This window comes from Petaurus breviceps, unplaced genomic scaffold (assembly GCF_028583685.1).
Source record: "Petaurus breviceps papuanus isolate PSGF00001 unplaced genomic scaffold, PetGlider_PUasm1.0 90823, whole genome shotgun sequence".
NCBI classification, from domain to species: domain Eukaryota; kingdom Metazoa; phylum Chordata; class Mammalia; order Diprotodontia; family Petauridae; genus Petaurus; species Petaurus breviceps.
The window spans coordinates 1,551,498-1,566,519 of NW_027187352.1; the positions used below are offsets into that span (position 1 = coordinate 1,551,498).

The 15,022-nt window shown below is 37.8% G+C and overlaps 1 protein-coding gene across 1 annotated transcript in view; it reads right to left on the bottom strand.

The window, feature by feature from the left end:
* The window catches only part of FCHSD2 (FCH and double SH3 domains 2), a 366,482-nt gene that overhangs the window by 289,540 nt on the left and 61,920 nt on the right, over window positions 1-15,022 (bottom strand). The window contains exon 3 of the mRNA XM_069070809.1: window positions 5,510-5,555. Coding sequence (XP_068926910.1) covers window positions 5,510-5,555 — 46 coding nt within the window. The remainder of the gene's footprint in view (window positions 1-5,509; window positions 5,556-15,022) is intronic.

Genomic DNA, 15,022 nt, shown 5'->3' on the forward strand with positions numbered 1-15,022 from the left:
AAAAGGGACGGAATCAAAGTGGAGAATAGAACAAGTGGGAGGTGGGATAGGAGGGAGGGAAATATAGTCAGTCTTATACAATATATCTACTATGTTATTGTTTTGCATTAGCCACACATGTACAACCTATACTGAACTGCTTACCTTCCCAGTAAGGGTGGGTGACAAGGGAGGAAGGGAATGAATCTGGAATTCAAAGTTTTAAAATCAAATATTCAAATATATATATATATGCATATATATACTATTATTAATACTATTTTACATGTAATTGGGAAATAAGATTTACAGGCACTGGGGCATAGAGATCCACTGGAAAAGTCGAAAGGGCTATGGGAGAAAATATGGGAGAGAGTAGATTGGAGGAGGGGATATCCTGTGGGACTACTATTTTGGGGCAGTGGGTCGGGGAAAAACGGGGAGAAAATTTGTGACTCAAAATTTAGCGGAAATGAATGATGTAAATCAGAAGTTAATAAACTATTTAAAAAAAAAAACAAAAGAACAAATGATCAGCTTAGGCGATCCGCTCTCACCCCTGCCTGGGATGAGACACTTTAGTTCTCTGGGCTTCAGTTCCTACATCTATATCTTAGGGGGTCAGACTAAACTGAAAGCTGAGCTCTACAGGAATTTGGTGTCCTATGGAATGTTAAGAAGAACTCTGTAAGAAAATTTCAGCTGCTTCTGTTGAAAGACTAGGAAAGATTATTGGATTTAGAAATAGAAAGGATCTTCGAGATCATCTAGTCCAAGAGATGATACTAGTATACATGGAACAATGTGAGCCTGATACTGGAGCTGATAAGCATGAGCACTGATTGTCAATCTGTCTTTATTTTCTTTCCTTGGATTAATGGGGTATTTTGGCCAGGCTTCTTTACAACCTTTTCATTTTTGATTAAGCACTTTAATTCCTCTCTCCCAGTATTCTTATTTAGAATAGGGGTTCTTACTATAGCATTTACATCATAGTATTTTCTCGTAGAAAATGTGAACACAGACTCTAATTACCTAATTTATTGCCCTATGTGACCCTTGAAAATATTAGGGCTCTGAAGGGATATTTGTTTCTACTCTTCCTATTAGAATATAAACACATTATGACTGAACTTTTCCAATGGCTCAAACAGATTTACCTTTTCAAGTTTCTCTTGATTCCTCTCTCTGCATTTCAAAGTTTCCACTGAACTTTGGTCTTTCTTTGGAAATATCTGAAAGTTCAATATTCCACTAACCTCACATTTTTCCCCAGGAAGACTATACTCAGGTTTGCAGAATAAGTTATTCTTGGTAATAAACTGTATCATTTTCCTTTTGTAATACCATATCTCAAATTTTCTTCTACAAGAGTAGCTGCCAAGTTTGGTGTGATCTTAGATGAAATTCTTGGGCATCTGAACCCTTCTTTCTGACTGCTTGTAATATTTTGTTTTTTCACTGAGAATCTCTAGATTTTGGCTATTATATTCCTGAGAGTCTTCATTTTAATCAAGTCAACAAGCATTTATTATGTGCTAGGTACTGGTTCTAAATGTTGGATTTACAAAGAATTCAAGAGGTGACCGGTACATTCTTTCTATTTTCACTTGGCCCTATGGTTCTGGACAGTTTTCATTTATGATTTCTTGAAGTACATTTATGCAGGCTTTTTTTCTGGTCATAGTTTTCAGGGAGTCTGATGATTTTTAATCTCTTCTTGACCAATTTTTGGGGTTGGTTCCTTTTGATAGTAGATACGTGAAAGTCTCTTCTAAATTTTTTCCATCTTTTGATTCTCATGTAATTTTTTTCTTATTTTGTAGAACCACTGATTTCTATTTGGTTTGTTTTAATTTTCACAGTCCATTATTTGGGTAAGAGTTTCCATCTTCTTTTATAAGTTATTTATTCTCCTTACAATTCTCTCCTCCAGAACTTCACTTATAATTTCTTTTTTTCACTGTTTTTTTTTTTCCCAATTCTTTCAGTTACTCTTGTAGTGCTTGTGACCAGGTTAATTTTTTTCTCCCTAAAATTGGGTTCTCTTCATCTTAGTTTGTCTCTTGGATATTTCTAGACCCATGGTATTTCTTCATATTTAGTATCTTGTTTTTTTCATAACTCTAGACTTAATTTATAATTTGATACTTTGTCTCAGGGCCACCTGCACTCTTGGATGGGCTGGTAGAGCCTTGTCTGATACTGACCTCATTGTCATAGGCTCATAGTAGGATCACAGACTTAGAGATATTGTCATTGCTTGTCCTTTGTTCTTGTAGAGAACCATGACATCTAGACTTAGAGATGGAAGGGACCTTAAAGGTCACTGAGTCCAAACTTCTCATTTTCTACAGATGAGAAACCAGAGTAGAGTGGTGTGGTGACTTGCCCAGGGTCACACATCTAGTTAAAGTCTGGGCTGGTATTTGAGCCTAGATATTCCTGACCCCACCACTGCCACCTCTATCTAATACACTATGTTGCTGGCTTCTGCTTCCCCCAGTATTTCTGTATTCAGAGAAGCAGCAGGCTTCAGGCCCTTTTGGTCTCTCAAGGTTTTGAGTGCTGCAACCTTTTGTCAACAGAAGGGCAATCCCAGTTGGAAGGCTGACAGTTTCCAGCCCTGTGTCCTTCAGTTACTGCTGTCAGCAGGCTATGGCTTTCCAACCACCCTGCAGTTTCTCATCTGAGAAATACAGTTTTCCTGCCCCTGGGTCCAGAGTCCTTGCTATAGGCTTCATATTCTCCCAGAGCATCTCTGGTCCATCTGACACATAGCTGAATTACATATCTGTGTTCTTTCTGCCTTATCTAGTATCTTTGGTTATCTTTTTGTACAGCCCTGGGCTAGACAGGACTTAGTTTACTTTGTTTTGGGATTCTTGATCATTATTCCATCTAGTCCTCTTTTTATCTGTTGGCTGCCCTTCTGTAATTGTTCATGCCACCATCTAGGTCCACCATGGCTTTGCCTGAAGCTTTACCATGTTAGCCGCACTCTCACATTCGTTGCTCTTCTGGCAGAGCTTATGAAGGGTTGCCTCTGTGCCATGATGATGATTTTGAGTGAGTTCAGACATTTTATATGCCTTCATTTCAATGAACAACTATTATTATCCTCAGGTATAACACAGTATATAACACATATGTATTTACGCTTTCTACCTTCACCTTTACTATGAGGTTACTATCACTTCTGTATCATTGTACTTGCCTTTGACAGCCCCAATTCTCATATTTCATTTCTTCTTAGTTTAGGACTTCAATAGGCCATGGGTTATAAACTCAGATAACCAAAGCTGTTAAAACTGTGTGCTAAGTAAAAATATAAGGCTCTGACTGAGGATTTAAGGATCTCTCCCAAGGACTAAGGGAACGTAAGTAGTGGTAAGACATTGTGACTCTTTTGGAGGTCCTCCTTCCTCACTTCACTTTCATGTTAAGGGCTATGTTTAGACCAGGGGTGGGGGAACCTGTGGCCTTGAGGCCACATGTGGCCCTCTAGGTCCTCAAGTGGTGGCCCTTTGACCAAATCCAAACTTCACAGAACAAACCACCTTAGTAAATGGATTTGTTCTGTGAAGTTTGGATACAGTCAAAAGGCTGCACTTGAGAACCTAGGGGGCCACATGTGTCATCAAGGTCGCAAGTTCCCCATCCCTGTAATGCAGAAAGTTAGATGTTAGGAATTCTGATCTCTTGTTACTTTTTTCAAGAATTAAAAAAATATCTGCATAGTCTTCAGTCCATAGTCTACTGATCCCCTCTGAGGTCCTTTCCATTTCCAGATCTAGGAATAAAATGTCTGAGAACCTAAATAGTTCTATCTTGATCTGAACCTGCATCTTAATCCAAAGACTTAAGTCAAAATAGCATTAACTTTTTCTTCTTTTAGATAAGAGATGGGTTATCCCTTCTGTTGAGACACTTTCTCCTTAGATGTCCTGCTTTTAATGTGATGATCACTAGTCCTCCCTATCCTGTATGTTAATTCTTCTTAGTTTGGGGGTCCATCTAAAAAGGGAGAATAATGATAGCCAAAGATAAAGGAAGGAGTCACTCTCAGATATGTTGGGGTACCAGCTGTTTACTTAGATACTACAAAGCAGTATGCTGCAGTAGAAAGGGTTGTATTTGGAGGCAGAGGATCTGGGTTCAAATCCCAACTCTTTCACTTATTACCAATGCGACCTTTGAAATCATTTAACCTTTCTGAGCCTCACTACCTCAATTGGCACATCTGTAAAATAAGGGGACTGAACTAGTTGCTCTCTAAGGTCCCTTCAGGATCTAAAATCTATGAGTCTATGATAATTAGGTCTAGTCCTGGGGTTTCAATGTGAATGCTATCCAACTCTCTTCCCTACTTTTGTATATATAATCATTTCTTTATTTCTTGTATCTCATAAAATTTATATTGTCAGAAGTTTCTGATATTTAAACAGAATCCTTAACACTACAAATTTATTCCTATTTTCCTAACCTGCCCCTACCAAAAAGCAATCAGTTGCTCTTCTTGTTCCATATGGTATGCTACCTTAGACTTGATGTCTATTGGGTCCCAACCTTGTTTTTGCTTTCCATGTTAAAACCCCTAATTCCTTTGATGAGTGTTTGTTTGAGACAGCATCAAAAAGCTAAAGTTTAAAGTCATGATGATAGTCTATAAATATAAACATACATATACACATACCCCTTCTATTTTCCATAAAATGTTGCCAAACAGGGGCATCGTCACAAAAAGCTGGGAAATCAAATGAGTCTCAAGTCACTAAATGGGTTATTTATGATTGGGTTTTGTTAAATAATCAATGTGTCTAAACAAGCCTAAGCTTGGGATTTTAGAATTTAACACTTCTTTGCAGAAAAGTAATTCCCTCAAATCTGAACCTTCCAAACTCCAACAAGCTATTCCTTTGCTAGAATGTATACTTATTCACTCCTGTACATCTATAACATAATTTTATCAGTAGGATGCTGGCACAGATGGCACTTAACTATTTAGGCCCAACCAAGGCTATAATTTTAAAGAAAGAAAATACTTGCAGTTCTATCAGAAACATCCCACTTACCTCCTAAGATGTAGTTATAAGTTTTACTAACAGAGCTAGAAACCCAATAAACATTACAGAATATAATTTTTTTAAATCAATTCCTCTTATGCAGGAAGGTCAACATAAGAATGGAGCTTCTGGAAGCCAAGTATTCTAGCATTCATAGAAATTACTGGCAACAACAGGAAGAGCTATTAGTCACAGAATTATAATCATAGAATATAACAATAAACGATGGCTTTTTCTAGAGTGAAGGGAGCTAACTTTCTGGTAAGGAACTATTCAATGTCTCATGAGAATCCTCATAAACAAGGTAGAAAAGGGGACAGATGGGACTTCCAAGGGATGGAAAGCAGCCCTCAAAGCATGGGAGAAAGGTATAGAGGGCAGCCTCTGGCAACTCTGATTTCCTCAGCCAGCCATTTTTAAATGCCTTAAATGAGCCTGCTGAGGAATCTTTCCCTAGAGCTTACCTGTGCATATTCTCTCTCAATTGCAGCCTTCTTCTGACTGAATGTCCTAAAAAAAGAACAAACATTTATTTAAAAAATGCACAATAAGTAAATAAGTTCAGAGAAAAAAACAACTTTCAAACATTCCCTATAATTCACCAAGGAGGAAAGGGAAAATTACAGAAAAGAATTTCATAATCTTATGATAAATAAGTTTCCCAATAATCAACATATATCAACTCTAAAACTCTTTCCTCCCCTCTAATGACTTGCCAGACCGACTTAACTCAAAGGGTAAAATAATTAAGTACTATGATTCCAGCCCAAAATAGATATTCATATGTCAAAGTGAATATTTTGGGCTGGCAGATGAGTCTTTTTGTTCTCCAAAGAGGAAAAGAATAGTTGGAGGGGTAGAAAACCTGCAGCCTTGAGGCCACATATGGCCCTCTAGGTCCTCAAGTGCAGCCCTTTGACTGAATCCAAACTTCACAGAACAAATCTTTTTACTAAGGAGGCCATTAGGTTCCCCACCCCTGGTTGTAGACAAATGAAGGAATAACCAAAATCTTTTCTTTTTCACTTTCATTTGGTTTTTACCAATATTGACACATCTTTATTCTGCCACCGGAAAACAGCACTTAGAACTCACTGAAATCTTACAGGCCTATTACATGTAAACATATTATAAACTAGAGATCTATGGACCTCTAAGGAGTTTATGGATAGATTTCAGGGAGTCCAGAAACTTAGACAGGAAAAAAATGAGTGTCATTTTCATCAAGCTCTCACTGGGAATATGCTCCAATTATGTAAAACCATTACTCTGAGAAGGGGTCCACAGGTTTTACAAGACTGACTGCCAAAGGAGTCCATGGCACAAAAAATGTTTAGAATTCCTGCTAGAGTGGAACATCTGTTTCCAATACTTTACTTGAAATAATAAGAAGGAGAAAAACTACAGAGAAAATTTTCAAGACTCATGACTACTTAGGGGTATTTAAGGTGACTTATCTACAGTTAAGTTTCTTATGCAGCAAATTTCTTCATTATAACTCAAGTTGAGCAAAAAGATTTTCTAATCTGAACAAGATCATGAAAACAAACTGTTATAACCATTTTTGAACAGCAGTCCTACGTTATCATATTTCAAAAGGATTCATGATTTCATCCATATGTCCTCCCTCTACCAACACAAATTGCAACCTTTCCATATTTTTGTAGATGATCTGTAGTTAGTATTATCAAAAATTAATAATAATTAAATCATGACCTAGTACCCAACCCTCTCTATTATGCAGGTAACTAGTCTGATTCACAGACAACACTATCCACTTCCAACACTAACCAAGTTACATGTGGTGGCCTATGCTCTAGCCATAGTCCTAATCTGCCCCAATCCACCCACCACAACCCTGTATTCTACCCTATATTCCTCAGCTTTGAACAGCAAAATTTTACCTTATCTTTCCTGGAACTTCCTGGCTACACATTGCTGTGTGCAGATTACCGTCCCCCTCGCCCCCCCAAAGACCACTTTTTAACTCCTCTTCCTGTGTTGTCTTCACCCATTACACTGTGAGTTCCTGGAGAACAAGGAGTGTCTTACTTGCTTATATTTGTATTCTAGTGTTTAGCACTGTGCCTGGTACACAGTAAATATATAATCAATGATCTATCTGTCTATCTACCCATCCAGCCTGGTTACTTGGTGACCTCACTAGCTCCCATGGGTATGAATATTATTTCTTTGCTCATTACCAGATATTTATATTCAGACCTAGTCTCTTGCCTGAGCTCTCTCCAGTCCCACATCACCAAATGCCTCTTGGACAGCTCAAAATGGATGTCATATAAGCATCTCAACCTCAACATGTATAAAACAGAACTCATTATCTTTTCACCCAAACTTCCTCTTCCCACCTTTCCCATTACTGTCAGGGGTGTTACCCCTTCCCCCCACAACCCAGTCAAGCAGGTTTGCAATCTCAGTTTCATTCTCAACTGATTGCTCACTCAACTCACTCCATCTAATCAATGTCTTACAAAGTCGTGTTTCTGCTATCATGACTTCTCTCTCCTCAATCACATCCTGGTCTGGGCCCATATTACCTCACAACCACATTATCACAAAAGCCTTCTGGTTGGTCTCCCTGACTCAAGTCTTTTCCCACTCCAATCCATTCTTCACTCTGCTACCAAAGTGTTTTCCTAAAGTACAGGTCTGACCATGTCAACACCCCCTCATTCATAATAAACTCCAGGAGATACTTATTACTCCAGGATCAGATATAAAATCCTGCTGGGCATTTAAAACCCTTTATAACCTGGTCCATTTCTATCTTTCCCATCTTCTTACATGTTATCCCTTCTACCTCCTATACAATTCAGCTACACTGGTCTAATTACTGTTTCTCACAAAGGATACTCCATTTCCCAACTCCATGCATTTTTACAGGATGTTCCTCCTGCCTGAATGTTCTTCCTCCTCACTTCAGTCTCCTAGCTTCCTTGGCCTCCTTTAACACTCAGTTCAAATGTCATCTTCTGAAAGAGGCCTTTCCTAGTTGATCTATCCCACATCCCATTCCCCTCCCCACTGGTAGTGATTTCCCTCTGAGATAACCTTCCATTTATACTTTACCATACACATCTTATTTATATATACATAGTTATTTACATGGTGTCTCCCTCATTAGAATGGGAGCTCCTTAAGGGCAGGGACTAGGTTTTTCCATTTCTTTGCATTCCCAGACTGTAGCATAATGCCTGACACAGAGTAAACACTTAATACATACTTAATACATACTAATTAACTGCTAGTCAGTCTGTCTGTCCGTCCTGGTAGCCTCTGCATCTTACTAGAACCTGCTAAAGTTTCTATTCATCCAACAAAGTCTTTAGGAACCTTAGGTCCCTTCCAAGACACAGTGAGACATCAGAATAAGATTTATTGTAATTCAAAGAAATTGCATTATTGCTTTTCCCAGTCTGTATGATTCCTCCCTCAGCAAACTGGAGTCAGGATGAAAAACACTGCACAGGTTTTCAACCGATACTGCTTCACCAACTTCAAAACAAACACTTGGGGAAAAGACAATCACTGTGTACTAGGATCCAAAACTAACAAATTAACTGATACTTTCAACTGTTTAAAAAACTACCTAGTAGCACAGAGGCCCACAGACTGACAACTGTAAGGAATCACAGAGATCTTCTAGTCCAACTCCTTCATTTTACAGAGGTCTGGGTGCACTTTCCAAAAGTCAACTTGTTGGAAACCACATTTTTATGGTCACACAATTGGATGAAAGGTGTAAAGCATCTAAGCTTCCATTAAGCTTGTTGGGTGACTTTTTTTTAAGCAATTGATTCAATAGAGCAAAATATCAGCTTAAAGACTCTTCCAACAAGGTGCCTTTCATAGATATATCAAGATCCCTTCAAAAATGTAAGGACACAGATACCTTTGTTTCAATTATTAATATCAGTGAGGAATAAAACAGGCTTGTCGAGGCTGTCTGCTACTGTCATGAAGGGTTATGCAGCACAAAGAACAAATTCCTACAGATGGTGAGATGCTCCAGATATTCCTGTTTGTAGATAATACTGTTCTGTTGGATCAAATGTTGGACCACTGCAGAGTCCCCTCAATGAGATCCATAAATCACTGAAAGAGTTTACCCTTTCTACACGTGAAAAAATCAAGTAGATGGAAGCCAGCTCTACACAGTAGGATGAACCTACAGAGCTTGTCCATGTCCATCAGTAACTCTAACAGCTACTACCTGAGTGACTACAGGCAAGCTGTTTTAAACTCTCAGGCTCTATTTTCTCATGTGTAAAATGGGGGCTTTGAACTAGATTTTCTCTGAGCTCATTTTTATCTCTAAATGTATGATCTTATCCTTTTTAACTTGACATCAAGTCATTCTGAAATAGGGATGTTTTAGTAAACAGTCTGCAAGAAAAAAAGAACTTAGGTTTTGTTTTTGTTTTTTTTAATATCTTGAAAATATGAATGGTAGACAATCTAAATAGGAGATAATAGTATTTACAGTTGCCATGAAACATACGGTGATTAAAAAGTTAATCATGTTGCCAGAAATGACATAGTACCTAATTCTTAAGCTTTTGTATTTTTGTTAGCTTTTAACATATAGGATGAATCTAGGAAGAAAACTGAGGGAAAATTATATGCTCTTTCAAGAAAAGAATATATTATGCACTTTGAATAATGTTCTAATGGTCTGAATCTAGTATTTTGAAAGGATTTCCTTCATTCAGTCAACATTAGAGTCCCAATTCAACTTCATTTGCCCACCTGCCCAAAAAGCAAGATGCCTTCCCTACAGAGGATAGCTCTTCCAGTGTATTAAAAAAAAAGTAACTCAATTTTGTTTTTAAAATGTTATTTAAGGGATTATACACAGACCTAGCAGATAACTTAAGAGATCATATAATCAATCATTTTGTAACTGAAAACCAGAGAGAGATGAAAGGACCTGTTCAAATTAATACAGGCAGAGCCAAAATTCAAACCCAAGCCCTGTGACTGCAAATTCATTGTACTTTCCCCTGCACAAACAGATTTAGCAGTCATTTTGGAATCAGCCATGTTACAGTCATGTACAAACAGATCTGAACAAAAAAAAAAAACCCAGAAGAAAAGATAAAGATGAAAAGGCTTTTCAGGATTTTTCAGTATTCCATTTCAGGAGCTCCAAGCTGACCTCTTTAAAGTAAGATAGGTAAATCACTTAAACTTTCTGGACCTGAGATGCCTCATCTGCAAAATTTAATAGCCTCTAAAGTTCTTCCCAGTTGTAATTCCAATGTTCCTATGAGAGAGACTGTGGGCAGGGGGGGTGGGGGGGTGGGGGGGGAAAGAGAGAGAGAGAGAATAGCAGAAACACTGACTCTATTACCATTTCCTAAAGAAGTTAAACCAATGCAAAACAACTGCCAGAACCAAGGTATTTAAAGAACCCAGAAAACTGCTTAGTCAACCAACACTTACTTGGTAAATGGAAAACCATAACAATGTAAAGGGATGAAATAGCTTTGTTTTAAAAACACTAAGGAAAAGAAAACAGAAAAGTATAAGCAATATCATCTCTGAAGAATTTAAAAGAAGGAAAAAATAAGCCTCAAGAGGATTTAACACGAGATTCAGCTAAACCAGCTTGTCCTAAGAGTATTTATAAATGAAACTAGAAGAGGCCAACAACCAGAATAAAGGTAAAAAAAATCTGCCATCATTTTATAGTGATTTATTTTCAACAGCCATAATAGTAGAACCACAACGATTAGACTCTATAACTTCTGTATCCAATGTACTATAAAGAAATAGGAGGGGTGGCTAGGTGGCACAGTGAATAGAGCAACCGGCCCTGGGGTCAGGAGGACCTGAATTCAAATCCAGCTTCAGACACTTGACACACTTACCAGCTGTGTGACATTGGGCAAGTCACTTAACCCCAATTGCCCTCCAAAAAGAAAAGAAAAGAAACAGGAAAACATGACCACACCTAACCAAGAACACAGAGAAGTAATCTGCATTAAAGGTGACATATTTGTAAAAAAAAAAAAAAAAAAGCACACTAAGGGATCAAGACTTGAGATAATTATTTACATATCTACATTCAAAATGTATTTGTGAACAGGTAAGTAATGGAGGGAAAAGAATGCAAAAAAATCACAAACAGAACTTTCACCACCCCAAAGGAACCAAGATGACATTAGCAAATACCAACTCATATATGTCTCCTGACATTGGTTAACTAAAACATTTAATTTTTAACATGCTTGGGCACAATGCAGTCTTGAAAGCTCTCTTCCACAAAGGTATCTCTTTTTTTTTTTTTGGAGGGGGGAAGGTAGGGCAATTGGGGGTTAAGTGACTTGCCACCAAGTTATCTCTTAAGAGAATATCAAAATGATAGAAGATTCTACAAAAAGACTCAACTATCCATTTAACTTTATTCAACAATTGCTAAACAATGACATGAAGCAAGGCATTAAAGAGCTATATACTTAAGTATTTACCAATGTCATAAGATGTCCCTCCTTTAAATAAAAAAAAAGGAGCATTTCCCACTGCTGCTAAGATTCTATATTTCTAATTCACAATCACTAACTGTGATGAGCAGAACACAATTAGAAGCACGGCATCTCCTTCCTTGTGGCTAACTGTTCCCAAATGTATTCTTCATCCTTATCATGACTTTGATTTATTTAACCCCTCCACCCAAACCTCTTCTCTCAGGGCATCCCTGCTCTGGTCTCATTTGCCTCCATTCTTAGTACTGGTACGAATACAACTATGGACTACTACCCTTAATGTTTAAGTTAGTAAGCCAATATTAAGCACCTCCTATGTGCCAGGCACTGTACTAAGCACTATGCATACAAAAAAAGGGCAAAAATACTATTGCTACCCTCAAGGAGCTCTCAAGTCTAATGGAGAAAATAACATGCAAAAAACTATTCAGATATAAGTGGTAAATTGGAGGCAATTTCAGAGGGAAGGCACCAGCATTGAGTAGGGATAGAATAAGGCCAATTTCTCAGATAAAAGTCTCATATCTCAAATATATGGAGAACTTTGTCAAATTTTAAGAATGAGTCATTCCCCTATTGATAAATGGTCAAAGGATATGAAGCGGCAGTTTTTGGATGAAGAAATCAAAGCTATCTATATATAATCATATGAAAAATGCTCTAAATCATTACTGATTAGAGAAATGCAAATTAGAACAACTTTGAGATTATCATCTCATACCTACCAGATTCACTAAAATGATAGCAGGGGAAAATGGCAAATGTTGGAGGAGATGTGGAAAAAACTGGGATACTAATACACTGTTGTTGGAACTGTGAATTGATCTAATCATTTTGGAGAATAATTTGGTATGCCCAGAGTTATAAAACTACATATACATACCCTCTGACTTGGCGATACTACTATTGGTATTTCCCAAGGTAATCAAGGAAAAAGGAAAAGAAAATATATTCTAAAATATTTATAGCAGCTCTCTTTGTAGTAGCATATAATTGGAAATTGAGAGGATGCCTACCAACCGGGGAATGGCTAAACAAGTTGTGTTATATGACTGTGATGGAATACTACTGTGCTGTAAGAAATAATAAGCAGGTTGAATTTTAGAAAAACATGAAAAGAATTGCAAGATAATGTTGTATACAGTAACAGCAATACAGTTCAGGATAATGCTGCATACAGTAATAACAATAATGTTCAAAGAATAACTGTAAACTAAGCTATTTTGAGTATTACAAATATTCAAATCCACTACAAAAGACCTATAAAGGAAGATGCTATCTGCCTCCAGAGAAAGAACTGATAAATAGAAGTATGCATAACGGGTGTGTGTGTGTGTGAGAGAGAGAGAGAGAGAGAGAGAGAGAAAGAGAGAAAAAAAGAGAGAGAGAGAGAGAAAGAGAGAGAGAGAGAGAGAGAGAGAGAGAGAGAGAGAGAGAGAGAAATGGTGGCATTTTCTTGAGTGGGGAGGAAGGAAAGCCATTTAGAACCAAAAGTATAACAAAAAATGAATTATTTTTTTTTAAACCATCTCTACCCTCAAGGAGCTCTCAGTCTAATAATGGGGAAGACAAGACGCCTAAATGACTATTTGGTTACAAGATGTATATAGGATAAATCGGAAACAATGTCAAAGGGAAGAAGGCACTAGCCCTGAGTGGGGCTAGGAAAGGGCTTCACTGCTGCCTTGTAATACTACCCTTCATATTCCATTAATCTTCAACCTGGGGTTTCCCCCACCATCTGCCTTCCCTGTTCCTAATCCCATAATGCTGAAGAACAGAGGAAATCACACAACACTGCCAACCAAACACTAAGTACTCATGCTATCTAATCTCAAGTGGGTCCTTACTACTAATACAATATTAATTTTATCCTTTCTTTAAGACCTCAAAATCATTTTATCTTCAATAAGCCTATCTTCATTTTCTCCAGTCTTTCAGAAAAAGGTAGCCATTCTCCTCATCAAGGCTAATTCCTCTACTTGGGTCCATATTCTCCTCCACCCAGACGCATTCCCCCAGGAGTTCAACACAATAATTATTCCCCTTCTCTTCTTTCCAACCTCTTCCTGTATTACAGACACTCTTTCTCAATATTTACAATTGTTCCCAGCTCTTTTTCATTCTTTCATACTCCAGCTTTTGCTCTTACCCCTCCTGTATTTACTGAAAATACATCCTCAAAAGTTACCAAAGATTTAAATATTAGATCCAGGGGCAGCCAGGTAGCACAGTGCATAAGAGCACCGGCTCCAGTGTCAGGATGACCTGGAGATCGAATCCCGGGCTCGGACACTCAGCACCACACCCAGAAATAACTGGCTGTGTAACCTTGAGCAAGTTACTTAACCCTGATTGCTTAAAAATAAATAAATAAATATTAGATCCAAAGATCTCAGTCCTCACCCTCCTTGACCTCTCTGTCATGTTTGATGTCCTGGACATTCTCTTCTGGTTCTTCTTCTATCTGTGTGACCACTCCTCAGTCTTCTTTGCTGGTTAGTCATCTATTTCCTCTTCCAAAGTATAAGTGTCCCACAAGGTTCTGTCCCTCTTTTTTTCCCCTCTCATGGTGATGTCAACTGTTTCCATGATTTCAAAGATCATTTCTACACAGATCCTTGTGTGTTCTGCCCTGGTCACATATCTAGAATATTATGTTAAATTCTAAGTACCACATTAGAATTGACAAACTAGAGAGCCACTATAAGAAGCTGCCCTGAGAGATCATGCCAGACTGATTAACTTAAGGAATTAGGGATATTTAGGCTGGAAAAGAAAAGACTTAAGGAGACACAATTAGTGTCATCAAGTATTTGATGGACTGCTAAGTGGACCTGTTTGGCTTGGCTAATAAGTACAGTGGATAAAAGTCATGGGTGGAATTAAGGCATCAAATTGAAAAAAACAAAAACAAATTTCTATTATTAGACTTTCCAAAAGCAGAATGGGCTTTTCATCTGGTGCCTCCAAATGAAAGTTGGTAAGATTTGTCAGATGCTAAAAAGGATATTCTTGGTCAAGTACAGAATGGAACAGATAGCTCTAAGAGGTCCATTCCAACTATGACTATCTGGACAATCAGATGTCCTGGTTCTGCAGAACATCTCCACTTAAACTTCACTACTTGAACCTCAAATTTAGTATTTCTAAAACATAGCTCATTACCTTTAACACTAAAACCTACTCCTTCAGATTTCTCAAAAAGCGAGAGCAGAAGGATCTGAAGCTAAAGAATCTAGGTTCTAATTCTGGCTCTGAAACGTCCTACCAATGTAGTTACTATAGGCAAGTCATTTAACCCCTGTGGGCCTCATTTGCTCATCTGTAAAATGAGGATTTTTTTTTGACAGGATAGCCTCTAATGTTCCCTCCAGTTCTAAATCTAAGATTCCAAGATCCTATAACTCTCAAATCCATAGAGTCACCCCTAATTACACCCCTCAATTGTCATCCCATATACTTAACTAT